General features: G+C 43.2%; 1 protein-coding gene across 10 annotated transcripts in view; it reads left to right on the top strand.

Moving 5' to 3' along the window:
• The window catches only part of RUFY3 (RUN and FYVE domain containing 3), a 96,938-nt gene that overhangs the window by 3,461 nt on the left and 66,459 nt on the right, over positions 1-27,018 (top strand). For 2 of the 10 annotated variants that reach the window (XM_075544232.1, XM_075544237.1), the window contains exon 1: positions 17,926-18,728. The exons of 6 other annotated variants lie outside the window; for them this stretch is intronic. In XM_075544232.1, the coding sequence (XP_075400347.1) occupies positions 18,551-18,728 (178 nt within the window). In that variant the 5' untranslated portion in view covers positions 17,926-18,550. Of the gene's footprint in view, positions 1-17,923; positions 18,729-27,018 lie in introns of those variants that run through there. 2 more of the 10 variants (XM_075544236.1, XM_075544231.1) reach the window with 2 other exon arrangements.

Raw genomic sequence — 27,018 nt, 5'->3', positions numbered from 1 at the left:
GCCTTACTCCGTGTCCAACGTTTGCATGCATTTGAGGCGATTGAAAATCCCGTGCTTTGGGTGAGGAGCACTACAATCCTCTAGGTAGCGTGCTTGTTTTTCAACACTCTCAAGAGGCTTTGTGCAGCACATTGACCCAGTTCAGTGCATCTTGTGATCGCTTGACTGCTGCTTCCCTCAGCACTGGTTGTGGATCCCAGCAAGGCGACATCCTTGGCAACTTCAATCTTTTCTCCATTTAATGATGCTAATTATTGTTCCATTGTGAGGATTTTGGTTTTCTTTACAATGAGTAGTAATCTACCCATACCTTATTAATAATGAAACCTTTTCCTAGTCTGCAAAGTGGCTCAGGTATGAACTTTAATGCTTTCAGACGTTTGTGGTGTTCCAAGAAAAACGAGTTGCCATCAAGTTGATCCCTGCGTCAGGAGTAGAAGTGTCCTCCATGGGGGTTCGATGGCTGTAACCTTTCCAAGGTCCCTGGGCAGCACAAACAGGTGACCTGTGACCACTAGCCTAAAGTGGGTGGTTCAGAACCACCCAGTGGAGTTGCTCATGTGACAGTCACAGTAAAGGACCTGTGGAAGCAGTTCCACTCTGACACACGTGTGGGGTGGGCCGTAGTTAAAATTGACATGCCAGCCATAGGTTCGGTTTGTGGTGATTTTTCCTAAGTAGATGCTACATGCCTTTATGTGGATTTGAATAGCCAACCTTTTGGTTAGTAGTTGAGCCTAATAATTATAAGCACTTGTAAGCATTAAATCACTAAGCATTAAATCACTGGTTTGAAGTTATGTGAAAGGAAATGTTTTTAGTTATGGAAGCCATGGAGCTTGAGAGGGTACCAGTGTGATCATGCCTTCTGCCATGGCTGGATTTCAATAATTTTGAATAGTTCTGTGTTGTTGTCAAATTGATTTTTACCCTTGGAAACCCCATGCATGCAGACTAGAATGTTCTCCAGCATTTCCAAGCTGTGGTCTTTCAGAAGCACATCACCAGGTGGGTCTTGTAAGGCCCCTGTGGGTACATGGGATCCAAGTGCCAGCCTTTCAGCTAGTGGTCTGGCACTTGACCGTTTGACCATCCTAGATGTTTAAATAATTCCAAATTCTTCCTAAATCTTGACTTTCCTGGAGTTGAAGCTGCTGGCTCCTCACAATTCTCTACTTATAGCTAATCTTAGTAACTGTCTAACTCTAGACTTGCTATACACCAAGCTGTCATGACTCAACATACCAAAAGGAATGGTGTATGGCCAAGGGAGGAGAGTTGGAGAAAAAGGCATGTGTGTGCCATCAAGTCGATTCCAACTCGTCTCCCCGAAACCCCAATTAATGCCATTGAGACGATTCTGACTTACAATGACCGTACAGCAGCGGTTCTCAACCTGTGGGCCGCGACCCCTTTGGGGGTCAAACGACCCTTTCATAGAGATTGCCCAATTCATAGCAGTAGCAAAATTATAGTTATGAAGTAGCCAAGAAAATAATTTTGTGGTTGGGGGGGTCACTACCACATGAGGAACTGTATTAAAGGGTCATGGCATGAGGAAGGGTGAGAACCACTGCCCTAGAGGGTAAGATCGGACTGCTCCCCTGTGGGTTTCTGAGACTGTAACTCTTTGTGGCAGTAGAAAGCCTCATCTTTTTCCAAAGGGGCAACTGGTGATTTCAAACCAAAGACCTGGTGGTTTGCAGCCCAATGTGTGTAGCCACTACACCAGCAGGCCTGCGAATTGCGTCTCCCAGAGCTGCCCATAGGGTTTCCTAGACTAATTTTGTGTGTGTGTGTGTGTGTGTGTGTGTGTGTGTGTAAGAGATATCTTTATAATAAAGAGCAACTGTATATTGAGAAAACAGCCCAACCCAGTCCAGATCAAGTCCATAATTTCAATATTAGCCAAAATATCCTAGTCCTAGACTAATTTTATGGGAACAGATCACTAGGTCTTTTCTGCAGGAGAGTAGATGATAGATTCAAACTGCAGGCCTTTCTGTTAGAAACTGAGCACTAACCGTTACACCACCAGGGCGTCTTGAAAACAAGGTATAGGAACCTTTGACAGCAAGAGGCCCATCGAAAACAGGGGGAGTTGTTTTAGGACATTACTTTCACAGTATGGTTCCTCTAATTTTAGATTCGGTTTTGGGAGTTTCCCCAGATATTCTGCTGTGCCCACAACCTTATGAACCCACGGAGTCTGGTCAGCTGATGTGAATGCTTGTTAAAAGTGCTGTTCGCACACATTGCTCTTCTTCTTTCCTCAGGGCTCAGAAGACTACGTATGCTTTCTCTCCACTCTCTACTTCATACTGCCTCGGCTTCATAAACATTTGACCCTTATTGACTTTTCATTTCATGTAATGATTGCGTTTTCTGAACCATTGAGGACACAAGCACTTAAAATGATTGAGAAGGCCTGACATTTACTGAACACTTACTTTGTGCTGAGGACCAAGCTTAGCATTTTACTTACATTGCTTCGTTTCATCCTCCTGCCTGAGCTAGCATATATTGTTATCTTATTTTAGCCAGTGAGGAAGGAGGAATGGAGACAAGGTATTGGCCAAGGTCAAGGTGGTGGAGCTAGCATTCTCGCTGGCCTGGGTCACTCCAGCTTCCACAGGCTCCATCACACTCCTTCCCTGCCTCTCCTGAGATTGGAGACTCCTGCGTAGACGGTAGCCCTCTACTTCCTTTCTGGTCACTCAAGCCCTGTCTACTAAAAACCAAGTGAATGAATGAAATTCATGAGTCACCAATTTTATAGAGAAAAGGTAGTTACACATGTAAACATGTAAACAGCACATGGAAATGCCATATTTGCCACCAGGACTTGAGAATGGTTTTTTTTGTTGTTGTTTTGCTTTTCTTTTTTTTTAATCGTTTTATTAGGGGCTCATACAGCTCTTATCACAATCCATACATACACCAATGTGTAAAGCACATGTGTACATTCATTGCCCTCATCATTCTCAAAACATTTGCTCTCCACCTAAGCCCCTGCCATCAGCTCCTCCTTATCCCCCTCCCTCGGCACTCCCCCCCATGAACCCTTGATAATTTGTAAATTATTATATTGTCATATTTTGCCCTGTCCGACATCTCCCTTCACCCACTTTTCTGTTGTCCGTCCCCCAGGGAGGAGGTTACATGTAGATCCCTGTAATCATTTCCCCCTTTCCAACTCACTCTCCCTCCACACTCCCAGTATCTCCACTCTCACCACTGGTCCTGAAGGTATCATCCGCCCTGGATTCCCTGTGTTTCTAGTTCCTATCTGTACCAGTGTACATTCTCCGGTCTAGCCAGACTTGCAAGGTAGAATTGGGATCATGACAGTGGGGGTGGAAGGGGGAGGAAGCATTTAGGAACTAGAGGAAAGTTGTATTTTTCATCGTTGCTACATCGCACCCTGACTGGTTTATCTCCTCCCTGAGACCCTTCTGTAAGGGGATGTCCAGTGGCCTATAAATGTGCTTTGGGTCTCCACTCCGCACTATCCCCCTCATTCACTATGGTAAGATTTTTTTTGTTCTTTGATGCCTGATAACTGATTCTTTCAGCACCTCGTGATCACACAGGCTGGTGTGCTTCTTCCATGTGGGCTTTGTTGCTTCTGAGCTAGATAACACCTTGTTTACCTTAAAGTCTTTAAAACTCCAGATGCTATATCTTTTGATAGCCGGGCACCATCAGCTTTCTTCACATTTGCTTATTCATCCGTTTTGTCTTCAGTGGTTTTGTCAGCAAGGTGAGCATCATAGAATGCCAATTTAATAGAAGAACGTATTGTTGCATTGAGGCACTGAGGGAGTACTTGAGTGGAGGCTCAATGCCCTTCTGCTACCTTAATACTAAATGTATAAATATAGGCACATAGATCTATTTCCCCATCCTCAGATATAAATATATTTGCATATGTACATGCTTTTATCTAAACCTCTATACATGCCCTTTGCCTCACAGCTCTTTCCTCTATTTTCTTGCACTTAGCTCCTGTCCCACTATCATGCTCAGTGCCCACCTGGATTTCAGCAATTCCTCTTTGTTACATTACCCTTGATCATGCCCTACCAGACCTCCCACATCCTCCTCACCACCCACCTGTTTGTGTCACTTGTTGTTCCCTTGTCCCTGGGTTTGTTAACACCACTTTCTTACCCCCACCTCCTCCTCTCCCATGTCCCCCCGGAACTGTTGGTCTCATTGTTTTCTCCTCCAGATTGTTCATCCACCCTTTCTTATTTAGACCTTCGGAGATAATAACATGCACAAAAACAAGACAGAGCAAAACCAAGCAACAATATACAATCAAACAACAACAAACCCATGACCAAAAAAAACAAAACACAACAAGAAAGAAAGGGATTGTTTGTTGGCCTTTAGACGTGTTTTCCAGTCCAGTCTGTTGGGGCACCACGCCCTGGCCCCAAAGTCTGCCTTCAGCATTCCCTGGGGACCTCGCCGCTCCATTCCCTTGCTGTTCTGTTGCACCCCCTTAGTGTTTGCCCTCAGTGTGGCGGGATCAGATCGGGCGCAATTCCCACACTGTGTCTCTACTTGTGAACTTTTAAAATATCCGTATTTCTTGCCTGTCGTTGGTTCTTAATTGTATAGTATCTATCACAAAGGAACCTCCTTATACATCTTAAGTGGGCAAATCTGCTATACACACATGAAGAACTCTTGTGAAAGAATGATGTATTTATTTGGACATAACTTTTGATTGACTTTAGAGAACTTGGAGATTGAAATAAAACTAAAGGGTGGAATGTTGCTAGAATATACAGTGGTAATTTTTTAAATTCCTATCATATCATAGAGGAGCCCTAGTGGCGTAATGGTTACACAAGATCAGCAATTTGAAGCCACCCACTGTCCAGGATTAGTCTTGGAAACTCACAGGGGCAGTTTTACCAGGTCCATTGAGTCGCATCAAGTCGGCATCAACTCAGTGGCAGGAATTTGTCTGAGTTCATAAAAGTCGTAGAAACCTTTATTATACAAAAATTGCAAACCGCAAAGCTGCTGTTGCTCTACATGTCTTCTCTCTGCGCTATTTGCTTCATCTCTCTAGCATTTCCCTGAAGAACTTTTTAAAAATCATTTTATTGGGAGATATTATAGTAATGCATAATTCAGTTAGATCAAGCATAGGTGTACAATTGCTTTCACCATCATTTTCAAAACATTTTCTTTGTTTCTTGAACTCTTTGATATCAACTCTTCTTTACGCCCCCCCCCACAAGAATACTTATTATTATATACATACTTTTTGCCATGTCTTACACCATCTAATGTATCCATTCACCTGCAATTCTGTTATCTGTTCCTCTCGAATGGGGTTATACAGTCATCATTGCTATCAGTACCCCATTCCCCCTCCCCCCTGAAAAAATATTTGCTTATTCACTTATACCACATAAAACTGAAAGTGGACATTTTCATAGGAGTAAAATAGCGACCCTTTAGAAGATTGTTTTACAAAAAGCTTTAGGGAGTAAAACCAGGGTTATAAGGTAGATGGGGTAAGGTTTCCCAATGAAACTCTCTTAGGGCAGTCCTTGCTACCCTTGGAAAATGGGCAGGTGCACAGTCATGATGGAAAAAAATTCCTGGTCACAACTTTCCTGGAATTTTTCTCACAATTCCATTTTCACTTATCTTCAAGTTTTTTTATTTTTTTTGCTCCCTGCTCCCTCATGAACCCTGGATAATTTATAAATTATTTTGTCATATCTTACACTGTTCGAGGTCTCCCTTCATCCACATTTCTGTTGTCCGTCCCCCAGGGAAGAAGTTATATGTAGATCCTTATAATTGGTTTCCCTTTCCATCCCACCCTCCTTCCACCCTCCTGGTATCACCACTCTCACCACTGGTCCTGTAGGGATCATCCGTCCTAGATTCCCTGTGCTTCCAGTTCCTATCTGTACCAGTGTACATCCTCTGGTCTAGCCAGATTGTAAGGTAGAATTGGGATCATTATAATCAGGGTGGGGGAGGAGGAAGCATTTAAGAACTAGAGGAAAGTTATATGTATCATTGTTGCTACATTGCACCCTGACTGGCTCTTCTCCTCCCCGTGACCCTTCCATAAACGGATGTCCAGTTGCCTACAGATGGGCTCTGGGTCCCCACTCTGCACTCCCCCTCTTTCACAATGATACAGTTTTTTATTCTTTGATGCCTGATACCTCATCCCTTCGACACCTCGTGGTCATACAGGCTGGTGTGCTTCTTCCATGTGAGCTTTGTTGCTTCGGAGCTAGATGGCCGCTTGTTTACCTTCAAGCCTTTAAGACCCCAGATGCTATATCTTTTGATAACCGGGCACCATCAGCTTTCTTCACCACATTTGCTTATGCACCCATTTGTCTTCAGGGATTGTGTTGGGAAGGTGTGTCTTCAAGTTCTTTCTAGTAAGTCCCTCTGATAGCCTGTGTCTGTCGAGAAAATTATGGAGATTGCCCTTTTAAAGTCTCCAAACAGTGCCATACCTTTTGAACTGAGCTCTCCATCTTGAATTTATTAAACCCAGCCCATGCCTGTGGGAGCTTTGATGGGATCTCTTGGGGAAGGTGCCCTAAGGAGACTTAGGCAAGTGTATGCGTGAGAGAACTGTCTGTAGCCGGGCACTGGTTGCAGAAGTGTGGTTAAAGGTGCTGTGCTCGGGAAAGCCACTGTAAACCGGAACCCTAGTAACAAGATGTTTTGAATGTCATCCACAGATGATGCTTTAGCTAATTACCTAAGCCAACAAATATCTATTAAGAGTCTGATATTCGCTAGTTACTTAGTATTTTTTAATTCTTGATGTTTTTCAGAATGTTAGGAATATAGGTTGAAAACTATAGACAAACTAAGTTTCTACATGTACAATTCAGTGACAGTGATTATATTCTTCAAGTTATGAACTAGTCTCACTCTCCTTTTCTGAGTTGATCTACCCCTAATTGACTTTAATTCACACCCATCCCTTAAAGTTTCTATCTAATCTTTCAAGCTACTAATGTCACCTTGATCTCATATAGATCTTAGAAGAGCATAATTCCCAGGAAGAACTATTTACTAGTTAGGCTAAACTGTTGCTGCTTTTAAGAAGACTTCCGGGAATATTTTTGGTGTAAAGTTTGAGGATTCTCTCAGGGCAGTAGTTTTAGGAGGTCGTCCAGCCTTCATAGCTCCAGAAAGTCTCGAGTCCTTGAGGATTTTAAAATTTTGTTTTCATTTTCTGCCTTTAACCAACATTATTTTGGGGAATCTTTGAGCCAAATCTTTCAGTTCAGGTTTCGCCTAGCATTGAATTACAGTCCATTGATAGGGTCTTCCAGCCATACTCTTTTGTGTGATATTTTATCATTCTGGACTCCACATGCCTGTGGCTCAGTGCCATTTGGGATGGCATTGTTGGATAAGCAATAGGATGAGATTAAGATCGGACCTTCATTGTTGTTGTTCTTCAGTGCTATTGAGCCGGCTCCCACCCACGTCGGCCCACATCGGCCCGCTCCAACCCACAGCAGCCCCCCTCGGCCCACACCGGCCCGCTCCGACCCACATCGGCCCGCTCCGGCCCACATCGACCCACGTCGACCCACACCGGCCCACGTCGGCCCACGTCGACCCACGTCGGCCCACGTCGACCCACGTCGGCCCACACCGGCCCTGTGCACAACAGAATGAAGCACTGCTCAGCCCTGCGCCACCCGCACACTTGTTCCTGTGCCTGAGCCACTGCGCCAATCCTTCTCTTGGAGGGTCTGCCTCGTTCTCACTCCCCTCCACTTTACCAAATGTGATGTCCTTCTCCAGGCACTAGTGTTGACAACATGTCCAAAGTCTGTAAGACTAAGTCTTACCGTCCTGGTTCTGAGGAGCACTTTGACCTTACTTCTACCGATACACATTGCTTTGTCCTTTTAGCAGTCCGTAACACTTTCAAATTCTTCTCCAGCACAATTCAAATGCATCTGTTCTTATGCAATCTTGCCTATTCATTGTCCAACTTACACATGCATATTAGGCAATGGGGAATACCATGGCTTGGGTCAGGCCCATCTTAGCCCTCAAAGTAACATCCTTCCTCTTCACTGCTCTAAAGAGGCCTTGTGCAGCTGATTTACCTAATGCAATGTGTCTTTTGATTGCATGATTTCCATGAGCATTGATTGTAGATCCAAGTAGACAAAAATACTTGATAACTTTAACCTTTTCTCCACTTATCATGATATTACCTATTAGTCCAATTGTGAGGATTTTGGTTTTTCCTTATATTGAGTTGTAATCCATACTAAAAGCTATAATACTTGACTTTCATTAATTAGTGCTTTGAGTGCTCCTCACTTTTAGCCAGCAAGGTTGTGTCATCTGCATACTGCAGGTTGTTAAGCCTTCCTCCAATCCTGATACCGCACTCTTCTTCATATAACACAGCTTCTCTGGTTATTTGCTCAGCATGTAGATTGAACAAGTATGGTGAGGGGATACAACCCTGACACACACTTTTCTTCATTTTCAACCATGTAGTGTCCCCTTGTTCTATTTACACAGCTGCCACTTGATCTGTGTACAAGTTCTGAATGAACACAATGAAGTGTTCCAGAATGCCCACTGACCACAGAAAGGTGTTTGACTGGCCTTTGGTTACAGTTCTTGTAATAGACGTAGGGAATGATGTGCTACAGCAGTGAGAAGAAAAGCTGCTTCTGGAATGGACTGGGGGGAAAGCTTGACTGATTAAGGAAACCAATACCTACTGGAAACGTCTTCCCAGAGGCTCCAAGTCCTATGTCCATAAATAAAATGCAATTTCAGGGATGGAGATTAGATAATTATATTTGGGTATAATTTAAAAGGTATGGGGCCATATGTTAATTTGATTACACTATTGCTGTTCAATGTAATTCCCACCACCCACCATTCCCTGAATGAGTCTAGTAAGAAGGTAGGGAGGGACAAGAAATAATAATACAGTGGTTCTCAACCTGTGGGTCGTGACCCCTTTGAGGATCAAACAACCCTTTTACAGGGGTCACCTAATACATCCTGCATATCAGATGTTTACATTATGATTCATAACAGTAGCAAAATTACAGTTATGAAGTAGGAATGAAAATAATCTTATGTCCCTGGGGGAAGGACAACAGAAAAGTGGCTGAAGGGAGATATCAGACAGAGTAAAACATGAAAAAAAAATTTATAAATTATCAAGGGTTTGTGAGTGAAGGAGGACAGGGAAGGGAGGGGGAAATGAGTAGCTGATACCAAAGGCTCAAATAGAAAGGAAATGCTTTGAGAATGGTGATGGCAATAAATGTACAAATGTGCTTGACACAATGGATGGATGTACAGATTGTGATAAGAGTTATACGATCCCCCAATAAAACAATGCTTAAAAAAAGATAAGAATTTTATGGTTGGGAGTCACCACAACATGAGGAATTGTATTAGAGTCATGGCATTAGGAAGGTTGAGAACCAGTGTACTAATAGGATTCTCCAGCCAGTAATTGTGAATAAATATGTTAGGTTTCTTGGGTGGAAATACCTCCATTTTTGGATTCACAAGAAAAAGAATTAATGCTGAAGCCTGGTTTGTGATCCAAGTGAGTTTTTAAAATTGTTTCATTAGGGGCTCATACAATACTTTTTTTTTTTACATTTTATTAGGGACTCATACAACTCTTATCACAATCCATACATACATCAATTGTGTAAAGCACATCTGTACATTCATTGCCCTCATCATTCTCAAAACATTTGCTCTCCACTTAAGGCCCTGGCATCAGCTCCTCATTTTTACCCTTCTCTCCCCACTAACCCCTCCCTCATGAGCCCTTGATAATTTATATATTATTATTTTGTCATATCTTTCCCTGTCTAGCTTCTCTCTTCACCCCCTTTTCTGTTGTCCATCCCCCAGGGAGGAGGTCACATGTAGATCCTTGCAATCGGTTCCCTCTTTCCAACCCACCCTCCCTCTACGTTCCCAGTATTTCCACTCACACCACTGGTCCTGAAGGGATCACCCGCCCTGGATTCCCTGTGCTTCTGGTTCTTCTGTGCACCAGTGTACATCCTCTGGTCTAGCCAGACTTGCAAGGTAGAATTCAGATCATGATAGTAGGGGGGGAGGGGGCAGGGAAAGCATTTAGGAACTAGAGGAAACTTGTATTTTTCATCGTTGCTACATCACACCTGACTGGCTCATCTCCTCGCCTAGACTCCTCTGCAAGGGGATCTCCAGTGGCCGACAAATGGGCTTTGGGTCCCCACTCTGCATTCCCCACTTCATTCACTATGGTAAGATTTTTTTGTTCTGATGATGCCTTTTACCTGACCCCTTTGACACCTCGTGATCGCACAAGCTGGTGTGCTTCTTCCATGTGGGCTCTGTTGCTTCTGAGCTAGATGGCCGCTTGTTTACCCTCAGGCTTTTAAGACCCCAGACGCTATATCTTTTGATAGCCAGGCACCATCAGCTTTCTTCACCACATTTGCTTATTCACCCACTTTGTCTTCAGCGGTTGTGTCAGGAAGATGAGCATCATAGAATGCCAATTTAATAGAAGAACGTATTCTTGCATTCAGGGAATCCTTGAGTGGAGGTCCAATGTCCTTCTGCTACCTTAATACTAAACCTATAAATATATGCACATAGATCTATTTCCCCATCCTCAGATATAAATACGTCTGCATATGTACATGTCTTTATTTGGACCTCTATAAATGCCCTTTGCCTGCCAGCTCTTTCCTCTATTTCCCTTGACTTTCCTCTTGTCCCACTATTATGCACAGTCCCCACCTGGGTTTCAGCAATACCTCTAAATTATATTACCCTTGATCATTACCTACCAGGCCTTCTACACCCACCTCACCACCAATTTGGATCACTAGTTGTTCCCTTGTCCCTGGGTTTGTTAACACCACTTCCTTTCCCCCCACCTCCCCCTATCCCATGTCCCCCCAGAACTGTTGGTTCCATTGTTTTCTCCTCCAGATTGTTCATCCAGCCTATCTTATTTAGACAGACCTGCGGAGATAATAACATACACAAAAACAAGACAGAGCAAAACCAAGCAACAATATACAACAAATAACTGACAAAGGACAAAACAAAACACAAGAAAGAAAAGCTTGTAGTTAGTTCAAGGATCATTTGCTGGCCTTTAGGAGTGTTTTCCAGACCAATCTGTTGGGGTACCATGCCCTGGCCCCAAAGTCCACTTTCAGCATTCCCTGTGGACCTTACCGCTCCATTCCCTTGCTGTTCCGCTGCACTCCCCCAGTACTTTGTCTCAATGTGGTGGGATCAGGTCAGGCACCATACCCACACTGTGTCTCCAGTTCTGTCCCCCGCAGGGCCATGGGTCAGTGAGGGGCATCATGTCTCTTAGTGGGGCTGGCCATGTGGTCCTCTCTGTGGACTGGCTGCTCTAATTGGGGTCATCGTCCTCACGGCCTGGTGGGCCAGGATGTACTCCACTCTCTCCTCTTCCCTCTTTATCTGCTCCTGTGTGCTCCGATCAGATATGCCCCTCTCTTGGAGTTGCAGATGCAATGCCATCCTTTGAAATAAATTCTTCTTGGGGGAGGGGCAGTTGTCCACTTAGTATTTGGTACTGGGGCCAGCCCCCCAGACCTCTCCACTGGTTCCCTACTCCATGCTGGAATGTTGCATTCACACCTTGAGGCACTGGGTTGAAGTCTGGTCCCTCTTTCCCTGTGGAGATATAAACAATACCCTCTCTTTGGGTGGGTTAGCGCCCCTTGCCCCCGCTCCCTTTTTCTTCCTAATATTCATCATTTTTCCCCCTTTCCCCATCTCCTCCCCAGTTGTCTACCATGTGCATCCCTGCATTTGATCTGGTCGCTACCATACTACACGGTCCTCACCCCAGGAATGTTTGTATACAGTAGTTTTTCCCCTATGTCCCTTTTGCATTTTTTTAAAATGCTTACCTCAGTGGACTCATGTTGTACTTGTCCTTTTGTGCCTGACTTACTTGACTTAGCTTGATTTCCTCCAGTTCTTCCCATGCAGCGATGTGCTTCATACATTCATCATTGCTTTTTAGCGATGCGTAGTACACCATTGTATGTATATACCAGTTTTTTAATCCAATCGTCAGTTGATGGAAATTTGGGTTGCTTCCAACTCCTTGCAGTTGTGAACTGTGCCTCAATGAACATTGGAGCACAGATGTTTGGCCTTGGTTGGTTTCTTGCCTCTTCTGGGTATTTGCCCAGTAAGGGGATTGCTGGGTCCAAGTGAGTTTTTATAAAGGATCGAAGGAGGTCCAGGTCTTACACAGGCACCCTCAGGACACTACACAGCCACGCGTGGAAACCTGCAGCACAGCCGAGGAGCCGCTGGGAAAGAGGGCGGTGGGCTTCGGATTCTGACTTTTTCAGGCCCGCTGCTAGGGGGCGTGGTCGATGGTAATGGTTGACCCCATTGGTTCAAGTAAGCCCACCTGGCCTTTATTGGGGCCCACCCAAGTGTACTGACTTCTGTCGTCCTGCTTTACCAATATTAAAATCTGGTCACCTTTACAGTAAAGGGGAGAAGGAGGCTTTGGCATGTAGAGGGACAACCTCTGGTTTCTGCCTCTGCCTAACAGATTCCCTGCAATGCCTTCCTGCTATGTATAAAATGAGGTGCTCTCTGAGAAACAGGAGGAGTGATCTTATTACCCCCAAGAGCCTAGAGTGGCTTACCCCTGCCTGACCTTTTGCATTTTGGACTGAACAGCACCCACCACTGTGTGAGATGTTTCCTCAAACTTAGTGAGTTTCAGTGGGATGTGGCAGCAGTTTGAGGAACCTAGAACCATGGGAGAGTATACTCAAGGGAGGCATGGGGAGTGAAGGAGTGGCGCTCAGAAGGATCATGGAAGAGTGGGTGTTTGGGACATCATCAATCCCCAACTCCTTGGACTAGTCTGGTGTTAATGCTTCTAAAAGAAATTATGAGTGCAAGCACCATCCAGTTCTGATCTCTTGACTACGGAGGCAGGTTTGCATGCAGTTCTTGACGCTTTCCATACCCTCCGCCTGCGCCGAGTCTCCATCCACTGTTCCAAGTGACTAGAAACCAACCAACTGTCGTGCCTGGATGACTGCTTGCAAGCTTTTAAGACCCCAAGGTCAATGCAACAAACTAGAAGGTAGGTAGAACCACTGGCCATGTTATTAGGCCAGTAACTGGAATGTCCCATGAAAGTCTAACCCTAACTTCCAAGGGACCAGACCCCCTGAGGTGCTTGATTGTACATAAGCAGCCTTGGGAGCTACGTCGTAGTCGTCGTTGCTGTTGGCAACATGGCATACAACTTTGCCAGTTCAGCTTTTTACAGGTGTGCAACGTCTCGCCGGGAGTGACATTGACCAATGGGATGGGCACTATGTGGAGCAGCTGGCTAGTGCTGTGCGAAGCAGGCAAGGTTCTCCTCACGGACCTTGGCAAAGCTAATTGTTTAGTTGCATTTTATTGCAGAGGAGAGTAAATTTCCCAAGGTCATCTGCTAAGTTGTTTGTGGCTTTCTATTTGTAGATCATTGCCTACTTCCACTGAGCCATGAAAGCGGTTCTACTAATAAGAAAGTAGCCACGTCTTCTGTTCCTGTGCTGGTTCACTGTAAGAGATGAAAAGGGAGCGTGTGCCTGTACTCCTCCCGGTGGTGTGTGTTTCCAGGAAAAGGCTCACTCAGCTTCCCAGTTACAGGCATTTCACTGTTCCTTCTCAGCCTTATTTAATATCTACAAAAATGGTAGGGAGCCTGTCAAACATTCTAATCTTAGAGAACAAAATAGTGAATCAAGTATGCAGCCAACTGAAACGAAGTATATTGTTTAGGCATCCATATATGTGTAATAAAATAGATTCAAACTAGCATAATGATTTACACAGAATTCCGAAGTGGCTATCTTAGGAGAGTCGGGTTGAGAAGACAGAAGGATCGCACAAATTTAAATTGTTGGTCTAGTCCTTCATTTGGGCAGTGGTTTCATGAGTTTTGATTGTGTTTTTTAAATAATTAAAGGACATTGAAGTACTTTAATAATAAAGTACATGGAAGCTTGCTATTTAATGGAGTTCTATGATGAGTCATACTAGAGAGTGATGGCCTCCTTCACTATCTCCTACTTCTGTACAGATCACGTGTTCATAATACATATAACTGACTAAGTATGAAGAGTACTCTGTAAAGCTTGTTGGAGTTTTCAGTTCTCTCTCCAGAGACCCCAGAGGACAAAGTAGATTCCTGAGACTGTAAATTCCTTTCTTTTTAATTCCTATCATTTTATTGGGGGCTCTTACAACTCTTATAACATTCCATACATCAATCAAAGCATATTTGTACATATGTTGCCATCATCATTTTCTGAACATTTGCTTTCTCTTTGAGCCATTGGTATCAGCTCCTCTTTTTTCCTCCTCCTTCTCCCTCCACCCTCATGATCCTTTGATAAATTATAAATTATTATTGTTTTCATACATTACACCAACCATTGACTCCCTTCATCCACATTTCTGTTGTTCACCCCCCTGGAGTGGAGGGGATTATGTGTCGATCATTGTGATCGATCGGTTCCCCTTTCTTCCTCACCCCCTCCCCCTACTCTCCCAGTATCATTATTCCCATTTATGTTCCTGAGGGTTTTATATGACCTGGATTCCATGTCTCGTGAGCTCTTAGCTGTACCAGTGTACATGCTCCAATCTAGCCAGAACTGAAAGGTAGGACTGGGGTCATGATAATGCGGACTGAAGAAGCCTCAAAGAACCAGAGGAATATTGTGTGTTTCATTGGTACCATACTGTGCCCTGGTTGACTCATCCCCTCCGTTTGACCCTTCTGTGAGGTGATGTCCTATTGTCTACAGATGGGTTTGGGGTATCTTCCTTGGCTCCTCTCATTCTCAACAATATGTTGAGTTTTGGTTTTGGGTTTGTTTGCTTTTTTGCTCTGGTGGGGGAGGGTCCTTCTGGTGCCCTCTACCTGATTCCGTCAACACATCATGATCCCACAGGCTGGTGTGTTTCTTCCATGTGGGCTTGTTACTTTTATGCTAGATGGCCACTTGTTTAACTTCAAGCCTTTAAGGCCCCAGACACTATATCTATTTTGAGGCCGGGCACCATCAGCTTTCTTCAACACATTTGCTTATGCACCCATTTTGTCTGTAAATTCTTTTTGTGTGTGTGTGTGAATTCTTATGGAAGCAAACTGCCTCATCTTTCTCCCAAGGAGCAGTTGGGATCTCAAAAGAAAAAAAGTCAGTGCCATCGAATCAATTCCCACTCATAATGACCCTATAGGACAGGGTAGAACTGCCCCTGTGGATTTCTGAGACTAATTCTTTAGTCTAGTAGAAAACTTCATCTTTCTCCCAAGAGAAACTGGTGGCTTTCATCTGCTGACCACTGGGTGACCTGGTACAAGATCAGGGCTCTTATTTTCACCTGCAGAACAGTGTTACTAGATAGTGGAATTACTGGTTTTCTTACCCACCCTTAGTTCTTATTTCTGAGATGATTGCTAGCAGCTCCTCAGACTGATCGTTATGGTAAACTCCAGGGTAACCAGTGCAGGCATGTTTGTGTGTGCCTGTGCTGTTTTTCCTGTCCTTGCAAAAACTTTAGCTGTTTTGATAGTTCCTCCCCATGTTGTGTACCTGCAGAGAAAGGCACTGGGTTTGACCTTTGGAACGAGTGTTTCCTGGCTTATTGGCATAGATGTTCCTGTTGTGCTGGTAAGTTGTCCTCAGTCCAGATCGCCTAGTCTGTGATCTTGTTGTCATGAAGTCAGCTCTCACAACCACCTGTGATTAACAGAGGAAGCTTTGCATTGTTGCCGCGTCCTGCACCACCTTCCGGATCTGGTGTGTCTGCGTCCATAAATGCGTATTGGTTGGTGGGAAGAGTGGCGTGGTTTGTGACAAGGCAGTTGCTGAGCATTCATATTTATTCATGAATTCATTGTTGTATGTTGTAAGAATATGTCACTGACCTCCACTCTTTATATCACAAATAACCTGGGTGGTTTAGGTTTATGGTTCCAGGAACTGTGCAGTGTTAAGTTCTGTTTAAAGGTTTTAAATAATTGCTTAAGGTTATGCATTGGGTTGTGATCCACATGGTTGGCAGTTTGAAACCACCTGCCACTCAGAGGAAGGACTGGGCTTTCTAGTCCCAGAAATAGTTGTAGTCTTGGGAACCCCCTAGGATTCACTATGAGTCAGCACTAATTCCATGACAGTGAGTTGGGTTTTGGTTTTGGTTTTGTTTGTTTTCCAGTTTAAGGAGCTTTGGTGGCGTAGTGGTTAAGTATTTGGCTAATAACCCAAGGGTGGGCTATTTGCGCCTACCAAACTGCTCTGTAAGAGAAAGATATGACAAAGAATACAGCCTTGAAAATGTAATGGTTTGGTTCTGTTCTGTCGATATCAACTCAAGAGCAATTAGTTTGGAATGGCTGTTTATTATAAACTTTTCCTTTTAAATTTCAGTGTGTAAAATGGAAGTATGTAAGATTAGAAAGAAATTGAACTGTAATTAGGTGTAAAATGCTTGTTCATTATTTAAGTATGTAAACTCTGCCTCTCTGAAAGTGTGAGCTTAGCTTACTCTCTGTGCAACCTAATGCTTTGGATCACTAGCTCACACTCGGAAAGTTCTCAGTAAAGGTGTGATGAATTGAATGAGTGAGTGAGTGAATGAATGAATAGCTTTGGTTCCAAATGAAAGCTAATGCTGGGAGACATTGAGATAAAAAATACATAACCTTAGTGTATTTTGTTTTCCTTAGTAGTTTGCTGACTTCCCCAATGATTATAAATAAGTATATGCAAAGGGGCTTCAAAGAATTGGTGGGAAAATAGAATTAAAAGGCAATGGAAATGTACCACACAGTTTTTGAAGTTCCTTGTATGTATGCATTCTTACATTGTACCAGCAAACTCTCCCTGTAACCATATGAAAATGTCTGCTTACCTACGACCCAATCTGGTTCTTGGCATTTTGCTTTGAACCAAATCTTAAAATAGGGTGAGGGAACTTTTGAACTGTTCATAATGAAAATTCCAAGGAATTTTTTCTTTTAATTTTGCGGATAAATCAAGATATCCTTCTAATAAGAAATCTCTAGAATGGGATCAACAGTCTTGGAATAGATGTCTTGAAGTTATACATACTTAAAACCAAGGCCTTTAAAAAACTCTTGTCTTCAATTGTCTATAACATTTTTTTTAAAAACCAAAACATATTCCTTAACACTTCATTATGTAACTTGGAAAGTAGATACCTGCTCTTTAGCTTCCAAAATCTAAATGTCTCATTGGATGATATTGATAATGTGTTGTGTTGTGTAAAAGAACATGATATGTTCTCAGGATATGCCAGGCTGGGGAGAAACTTAAAAATATAACTTGGTGTTTGTGCTTTTTTCAAATGGAAACATAGTACATGCTTAATGCAGAAACTTGGTGACTACAATAAAACTATTAAAACAAAGGGGAAGTGATAAATTAGGAAAGATTTTATTTTTTTAACATCAAGATTTTTCTTTCACTTCTGCCCACTGTTAAAAGGTCTTTGAACCGTGAAGAAGGAAATTACAAATACCTAAGAGTAAACTATTTAAATTGAAAATCTGCATGGCTCTTCTTAAAAACCACTTTTATCATCTTTGCTATTATTCCAATATTAATTTTCTTTCTGTTACTCAGTTCTTCTATCCCAAAGTGAGGGGAATTGATGAGGATAGGTGCATTGTGTTATGTCTGATCACAGTTTGACTAGCACGGTCTGGAAGTGGGTTGTGCGGGAGGAGAGCAAGCACAGCCTAATTGCTCTCCCTGCATCAGCAGCATCTATAAAGCATCCTGGGAATTGCTTGCCTTACGCTCAGAGCTGCTGGTCACATGAGCCTGAATTTTCAGCTCAGTTCATTAGTCAGCCATTTTGGTCAACACCCTGCTTACTGCGCACAACCAATCCTATTAGAACTCAGCATCCTGGCTTATCTGAGCAGATCCTGGAAGTGATTTCTACAGTTAAGGAATTTTTTAAATCTAAATTGACCAAAATAGGTTTCCTTTTCTTTTTTTTCCTGCACAAAGAAAGAGGATCTTTCACTTGTTCATGCAGAAGCCAGTTTTCTGAAGCCAGCTCAGGCAGCATCGGCTGTGCAGGATTTGAAGCCTGCATCTCTGCTGGAGAGGAGGGGAGGGAAGAGAAGGAACAGGCAAGGAAGCTGGGAGAAGACGAGCATCGTTTGATTTTGCTATGTGGTAGGACCTGCATCGAAGGGAAGAGTATAGAATTGTTTATCTTATCCAGTTGCTTCCTAAACCGGAAGATATTTTTGTTTGTTTGTTTGGTTCAAACCTCCCTCCTCCCTTTTCCTAAAAGCTTTGTTTCAGAGCTTTAGGCTGGGGTTTTTTGGTTTGTTTGGTGAGGAGGTTTTATTTATTTGTTTGGGGTGTGTGTTTGTGTGTGGTGTGTGGGTTGTGGTCCCAGCTGAGTCATCATGTCTGCTCTGACGCCTCCGACCGATATGCCCACCCCCACCACGGACAAGATCACACAGGCCGCCATGGAGACCATCTACCTTTGCAAATTCCGAGTGTCCATGGACGGCGAATGGCTGTGCCTGCGAGAGCTGGATGACATCTCACTCACACCTGACCCAGAACCTGCCCAGGCAGGTATGCTCAGCTCCTCACTCACGTGAACCTTTCCGAGTACCCATTGTTATGGAGGTGGGGAGGGTCGGGGAGGGGAGATAGGAAGAACCTGCAGAGTAGCCAGTGCTCTGGAAAAACCCTGCATCTCTAACTGCCAGCCAGCTCCCTCTCACTTCCTGGGGCTGGGGACGTGGAATCCCTGTCCCCTGAGCTGGCCATTCAAAGGAGGCAGTGTTTGTTGAGCCTCTTTGTCTTTAAGCTTCTAAGACGAATGGTGGGGGTCCCTTATCACACCTGATCCTAATCACTAATGCTAAAGCTCCAAGTGTATTCATATGTTAAAGTATACAAATTGTAGTGCTTCTGAGCTTTTCATTAAAAGACAGGGTACCTATAATTCTAGGATTGTGTTACTGAGTAGAAAAGCCTGAAGTGTATCCTGTAATCAAGGATAATGTTAAATAGGTTACAACCTATAGGAAATATATGGTGAAGCACGATTATTTTCTTTAAGGGAGAATTAGGTTAAATGAGAAAGCAGTTTTACATAAGTACTTATTTAATGAACATGGCATCTCACATAAGTATACTGTCTTGAGAGGGTTTGACCCAACTGCTGTAACCCCTACCCTTGCCAACTGCTTTTTAGAGGTTGTTTGTGGTGACTCTGAGGAGCTATTTGAAATTTTTCACTATTAGTGCCATTGAGGCCTGGTGGTAGGACTTTTTCCTAGAAACCTTTTTTTTTTTAATTGAGAGAAATTTTAAGCTTCTGCAGGTTAAATTACATTCATTCAGTACTATAGGAAGAGAGTTTGAGTCATATCTGAAATATGGTTTATTTTTAAATATACAATATGGTAGTAACTGGTATGCATTCTCTACCCATAAAGTAAAGAGGACGGAACCGCCCAGTGTGAGAAGCAAGTCTTTATAAGCATCTGGCGGATGTTCTGGCAAAGCTGTCAGACAGGCCTCAGCTGACTGCTCGGGGAGAGTGTGTTCTTGTCCGGGACCTTGTGCTGCAGTCTTATCATGACTCAGATTTCACCTTCTGTGTCTATTAAGGATCTTATTTTCCCAGTCAGACTTAACCTTCAGAAAGTTTTAGAGAAGGTTACCACCACAGAACCCAAAGCATTAGTTTGGGTATTTTTTTTTTTGGTGGGGTAGGGTAGGGTGTGTCTTAAGGTGTTGAAAGTAGTTTTTAAGACCTCTTGAACCTTGTGACAATTGGTTTGTCAGTCGGACAGCTTTGTTCACCATAAATTTCAAAGTGCCAAAAGATCATAGGACATCAGCTACAATTCTGTACCATATCAGTACTGTGTACAGGAGCCTCCAAAGCTTTCAGAAGCTTCAGGGAAGAAAAATGCTTTTTTGGAAGGCTACCAAGAAGTGGTTAGCAAATGTTTGGCTCTGTTATTTTACTTTTTAGAAAATCCACTTTGAAAGTCATGCAACATGAAATACTCATAATTATAAAATCCAGTTTATAAATCGAAAAAATAATTATAAACAAAACCTTGTGGCGCAATGGTTACATGATGAGCTGCTAACAAAGAGGTCAGCAGTTCAAAACCACCAGCACTTTCGGTGCTCTTCCTGCAAAGAGTTGCAGTTTCCAAAGCCCCCAGGGGCAGTTCTGCCCTGTCCTGGATGTTACTGTGAGTTGAAATCGACTCAAGGGTAGTGAACTTTATTTTTTATCAATACCCATTTGAGTTTGAGCAAGATTCCTATGGGTAAGCCAGAGCATATGTAGCAGGGCTGTTTGAATTCTTAGTGGATTTCTAACGTGAGCTCCCAGCCTTTGCTTTAAGAAAACAAATAGGAAGTTCTTAAGACTATGTTAATCAACTATAGGAGGACATGGAGGAAAATAGAGAAATCTGACCACACAAACCCTGCAGTGGGGTGTGGATTCCCACAGGAGAACATGGGCCAAAGTATTTACCTACTTAAAATGGTACAGACTAACAGGATGTGTTCCCAGCAGTAGTGAAACGGTGTGGTTTCCAAGTCTGTTTTCTGAAAACAAAGTTTCTGCTCTGCCCTTTGCAACCCACAATATAGACTTAGCCTTGGAGTTTCTACCTAGCATCACGCTTACATAGGATTAAAAGCATTCACCTCGTGGTTTCAATGCTTGTTGATGGTCAGTGGAGTGATCTTCCAACACACACACACACACACACACACACACACACACACACACTTTTTCCTAAGACTCACTCACTGCCACTGAGTCAATTCTGACTCATCATGACTCTGTAGAACAGACTAGAAATGCCCCTGTGGGTTTCCCAAGCTATACATTTTTATGGGAACAGAAAGCCTCATCTTTCCTACAAGGAGCAGATGATGGCATTGAACTGCCAACCTTGCAGTTAGCAGTCCAACATGTAACACACCACCGGACACCATTTTCTTAGACTAACAAACATATACCTTTTCTTATCGGTAGATTCCCCCCCCCCCCAAAAAAAAAAAAGACAAGAGCCTAACATTCTGCAGTAGAGGAGAGTGGCCAGGAAAGAGTTCGTTGGCTCAGTGAGAGAGAGCTCAGTGAGCCTCAGGAAGGAATGAGAATGGCATTTCAAACAGTGCACAAAGAGCAGCAAGCTCCTAGAAGAAGCACAGCATCATTGTGGTTGGCACAACTGGCTCTGAGGTTAGGAAGGAAGGCAGGGAGGCCCTAAATTGAGGAAAGTTTCCTGCGACATCTTGCCAAATCTAGACATCATCTGGGAATAACATGAACATAGATTTTTATATTGTGGAATGGTCACACAATGTGAAGCGTGGAGGATGATTAAGAAGGAGATGAGCCCTTCAGGAACCTTTTACCTATTTAGATGGTTCTAGTGAGAGATGATTTCAAACAAAGGTAGTTTGAATGAAGGAAGAATGAACGTTAACAGTTACCAGAGAAGTAGACTGTACCAGGTGCAACCATGTGGTGGCGGTAGAAGGTGGTGGTGGTGGAGGTGGAGGTGGTGGTGGTGGCGGCGGTGGAGGTGGTGATGTTGGTGGTAGTGGAGGTGGTGGCGGAGGTGGAGGTGGTGGCGGTGGCGGCGGCATTGGAGGTGGTGATGGTGGTGGTGGAGGTGGTGGCGGAGGTGGAGGTGGTGGCAGCGGTGGAGGTGGAGGTGGTGGTGAAGATGGAAGGTGACGGAGATGGAAGGTGAAGGTGGGGAGGTACCTCGGTTGACTCCTGGGTTCTTGGATTCCAACCCTGAGTTCCACTCACCAAGAAATACAGAAAGAAGAGTAGATTTGAGGGGCCAAGTCCCTGATGCTAACAAGATGGCTTAACTATATTTAACTAGGCAATATCACTTTTATCAAATTAGCCTTCCACATATCCCCAACAGAAGTATAAATCAGATTTATTCTTTTCCAGATTATATACCCAGGGTATAGTCTGTAAACCCACTTCTGTTAAAAATTGGAATCCTCCTATTTCGTTAGAAGGGTCAGCTAGTAAAATTTACATGCGCATTCAGATTTGTAAACTCAGCTCCCTTTTTAAAAATCATAGCACCACAATAAGAACCACTTCATTTATGCACAATTTATTTTTCATTTTCCTTGTGTAAGAAGTGACCTCTCCGATTCTCTGAGTCCATTTTGCATATATTTTGTTTGTGAGGACATAGTGGAATTTTAAGGTGAAAGAACAATAAAAGTCAAAAGCGCCCCCTTTTGCTTTTCACAAGAGTGGAGCAAAGCACCTCAGTTAGACCCTTAAGCAGCATTATAATAATTTCAGCAATGATTCCACCGCTGAGGCTTCATTTATGATCTTTTTAAGTCCTGTGTTCACGTGTTGTGAGTTGTATCTTAATACAAAAGTTTTTCCACTTTAAGAGACTTTTTAAAGAATGAAGTTCTGATCCTTTCCAGGTTTGTCTCATCATTAAGTCAGAATTAGCCTAATGCTAGCAGCAATGTTGGGTTCCAGAGGACTGTTTTACACCGACAGGACAGCCTGTGGGCACGGGGACTCAACAGGACTGCTTTGTTTTCCAGGTCTTGCAAGGATCCTGCTTTGACAGTTTTCTGCCACTCCTTTTAGGGGACAGTCTCTACGTTTTCAATCATACCTTACATGCTATCTGGCTTTCACAGGTTCTACTGGATTAGCTCTACTACGTATTTTGTGCACAGATTTTTAAAATAGGTTTTATTATCCAAGCTTGCTTGTTCTTCTACTAAATGTCCCATATTTAGTCTCCCCCCCATATCCCTACTCGCCTCTATAATTTTTAGAATATTTACATGTCTTGAATGACAGGCAAGTTTAACACCTCAAAGTAATTAATTTCTCTCAAGTGCTTATTAAAATGGTTCTCTGCTGAATCTTTAGGATTTCTTTTTCTGCTTATGAAAGGGTGTTCATTGCAGGGTGCTGGGAAATTGTAAGTGCAACGTAGCATAAACTCCAGATGGCCGTAAAAGTCTGTTTAAAATTAGGTGGGGGGACCAGTTTTCTCGGTACAATCCATACATCCATCCATTGTGTCAAGCACATTTGTACGTTTGTTGCCATCATCATTCTCAAAACACTTGCCTTCTGCTTGAGCCCTTGATATCAACTCCTCATTTTCCTCCTCTCTCCCCCCTCCTTCATGAACCCTTCATAATTCATACATTATTATTATTTTGTCATATCTTACACTGTGCGATGTCTCCCTCACCCCCTTCTCTGTTGTCTGTCCCCGGGGAGGAGGTTATACGCAGTTTCTTGTAATCAGTTCCCCGGCAGCTTGTCTCACAGCTTGCGGTTTGGAATTGATTTGGCTATTGGTGCTCCCAGCTGGTGGGTGGACATTCATTTAGAGCTGATCTAGGATAGTGGCTTAAATACGGCTATTTCATATCATGGATTTGGAGTTCATCCCTTACCTTACCCCTCAGCTATGTGACTGGAAAATGGACTTATCTATGCCCAAGTCGTCCTCATCTTTAAAATGGACAGCTTCATCTAGGCTAGGAGGCAGCAGTTAAAAGAGAGTTCATGTAAATGGGTTTATGTAAGTGCAGACCATTGCCATCAGGTAGATTCCTACCCATAACAACCCCAGAGATGGTAATGGAACTGCCCCCAAGGAATCCCTGAGGCTGGATATCTTTGTGGAACCAGATTCACATGTTTCTCTGCAATATATATTTTTAAAATCAAAACCGAAAACCAGCTGCCCCTGAGTCGATTCCAGCTCCCAGCAGCCCTGTGGGACAGAGGAGAGCCGCTCCTGGGGGTTTGCCAGACAGAGGCTTTATGGGCGTGCACAGCCTCACCTTTCCCTGGGGAGCTGTTAGTGAGTCTGAGTCGTCACCGCCATGCAGTTAGCAGCTCCCTGCTTGGCCCACTGCACAACCAGGGCTCCTTATAATTTACCTAAAGGTAGTTGTTTGTGCTCATAGTTATTCATAGAGCAGCACTTTAAGCTATAATAGTTGATGTCACATTCTTAAATATATTAGCATCTTAATTTTACATTCCTATTTTGATATGAAACCCTTTTTTAAAGTCATTTTATTGAGGGCTCATACAACTCTTACCACAATTCATACATACATCCATTGCGTCAAGCACTTTTGTACATTTGTTGCCATCATCATTCTCAAAATGTAAACCTTCTTAAATTGCCATTTTGTTTTTTACCAATGTTCTACACAGGTGAATATTAGTATCCAAGTATTCAAGTTTCAGTATTGTCTTTTCTTGAACATTTATAAACCCGAAGATAAATGGTTAAAATAAAATTCAGTTGACAAAGATGTGGGGAATCTGACATTGAAAGATGATACACAGGTGATCAGTTGGTTACAAAAATAATCTACTTGGTCACCAAAGGGCAAATACTATTTTTGACATTGTTTTGGGAGGGGGATTGGTGGGAGGGGGCGGTTACTTAAAAAGTTGCCTTCTCAAATAAAACTAAGAAACAGACTTATTTTGTGAACAAATGACATGTTGGACAGCCACAGTGAGAGAAGAACCTTTGCTCACATCTTTGACGTTAGTGCTACCATAGAGAACTATGAGGAACCTGAGGGAACTGCAGCCCTGCTTGTACTGTTCGCTAGCAATGCTGCAAACCACAAGACTAGCGGTTCCAACTCACCAGCTCACTCAAAGGGAGAAAATTGAGGCTACCTGCTCCCATAAAGGTTTATCCTCTCAGAAATACCATGGAGCATGTCTGTTCTGCCTACAGGGTCACTGTGAGTTGGGATTGCCTTCATGGCAATGTGTGAGTAGAGAATTACATGTGATGGTGCAGAAGTCACACATGCTGCCGTTGTACCACTCTGCAGTTTCTCTCCGGTAGTTGGTTACATTGCTTGGTATTCAGTTAGATTAGCTGGCATTTATAATGTACTGTGTAAAGAGGAGTCCTGGTGGCTTAGTGGTCATACGTTGGGCTGCTAACCACAAGGTCAGCAGTTTGAAACCACCATATGCTCCACAGAAGAAAGATAAAACTTTCTACTCCATTAAGAGTTACCGTCTCAGAAACTAATGAGCATTTCTACCCTGTCCTAGAGGGTTGCTATGGGTCACAATTAACTTGATGGCAGTGAGTTTGGACTTTTTGAATGTAAAGAGATAACCAACAGGTTGGAAGTTCTAGACCACCAGCCATTCCATGAGAGAAATTTGTAGTGTTCTGCTTCTGTAAAGATGTACAGCTTTGGAGACCCTGTAGGGCAGGTCGTTAAAAGTTGGAATCAACTCGATGGCATTGGGTTTGGGGTTTTTTTTTTTCTGTTTCGTTTTCTTTTACTGTGAAGAGGTAGCTCCTATGAAGCATCCATGGGTATAGTAATTGCAATTCTTTATATACAAGGCAGCATTTTGATCTATGAGTTTGGAGAAGAATATTTGTTGGCCATCCTTTAATATGAAATTCACTCCTAGACACTAAGAGATAAATAGCTTTTGCCTTCAGTGTGTTTCCTGTCAAGGTAGAGAAGTAGAACAAAGGTTGTCAGTGGGTACTGTACAGCGAGTGTGCATTACTTGGTTGCCAAAAGCCAGTCCCACATCTTAAGTACTGGGACGTAGAATTCAGAGCAAGGTAGTGCTTAAGGTAGCACCATTTCCCACGGATAGTGTGGGTGCTGGTTTAGGTGAGGTGTTCTCATTTCATAGGGAATAGTCTATTGAATAGAGATGTAATCAGCAAGGAAAGCACCTTTGAAGGTGAAATGGAATGTCTTTGTGATTCAGTGACCATGGGAATGTCTGATGCAGGGAAGATTCCTATTGACATTCACGGGTGTGCTTTTGCTCATTAACAATCACAGCTCACCACTACGACTGCATCCTGTCTCGGAACGGCGGCGTATGCTGAAGTTGCAATTCCCTGTGAGCATGCTGGCAGGCAAAGCCAAATGACTGTTCATCAAAACCAAGAGACTTCATAGCATGAATCTGTTACAGTCTGATTCTGGAAACGTGGGCTCCACAAGCGCCTAAGAACTACACCTAAAATTTGGTATCTGTGCACTCCCCACCCCACCCCCTACATCAGCACCCACACTATCCTTTGGGACATGTGGCCACTGGAAGCACACCTTGCTTGGAATTCCATGCCCCAGTGCATAGGAAGTGGATTGTCCTTAATACTTCACACTGGTGCAGCAGCCTGAAAGCTTTCCTTTCCCTCAAAGGCAAAAAATCCTTTTTGTTAGAATAACAAGTGATCCAAAACCGGTAGTAAGGAGGGTGTAGGAGGCCTGGTAGGGCTTGATCAAGGGCAATGTAACCAAGAGGAATTACTGAAACCCAAATGAAGGCTGAACATGATAGTGGGACAAGAGGAAAGTAAAAGGAAATAGAGGAAAGAACTAGGAGGCAAAGAGCATTCAGAGAGGTCTAAACACAGGCATGTACATAGGTAGATATATTTATATATGATGGGGAAATAGGTCTATGTGCATATATTTATAGGTTTAATATTAAGGCAGCAGATTGACATTGGGGCTCCACTCAGGTACTCCCTCAATGCAAGAACACTTTGTTCTATTAAACTGGCATTCCATGATGCTCACCTTCCTGACAGGATCGCTGAAGACAAAGTGAGTGGGTAAGCAAATGTAGTGAAGAAAGCTGATGGTGCCCGGCTATCAAAAGATATAGCCTCTGGGGTCTTAAAGGCCTGAAGGTAAAAGAGCAGTCATCTAGCTCAGAAGCAACAAAGCCCACATGGAAGAAGCACACCAGCCTGTGTGATCATGAGGTATCTCCATGGGATCAAGTATCAGGCATCAAAGAACAACAACAACAAAAAAATCA

This window comes from Tenrec ecaudatus, chromosome 3 (assembly GCF_050624435.1).
Source record: "Tenrec ecaudatus isolate mTenEca1 chromosome 3, mTenEca1.hap1, whole genome shotgun sequence".
NCBI classification, from domain to species: Eukaryota; Metazoa; Chordata; class Mammalia; order Afrosoricida; family Tenrecidae; genus Tenrec; species Tenrec ecaudatus.
Note: the sequence above shows the minus strand (reverse complement) of the source record. Positions and strands in the feature narration are given on the sequence as shown.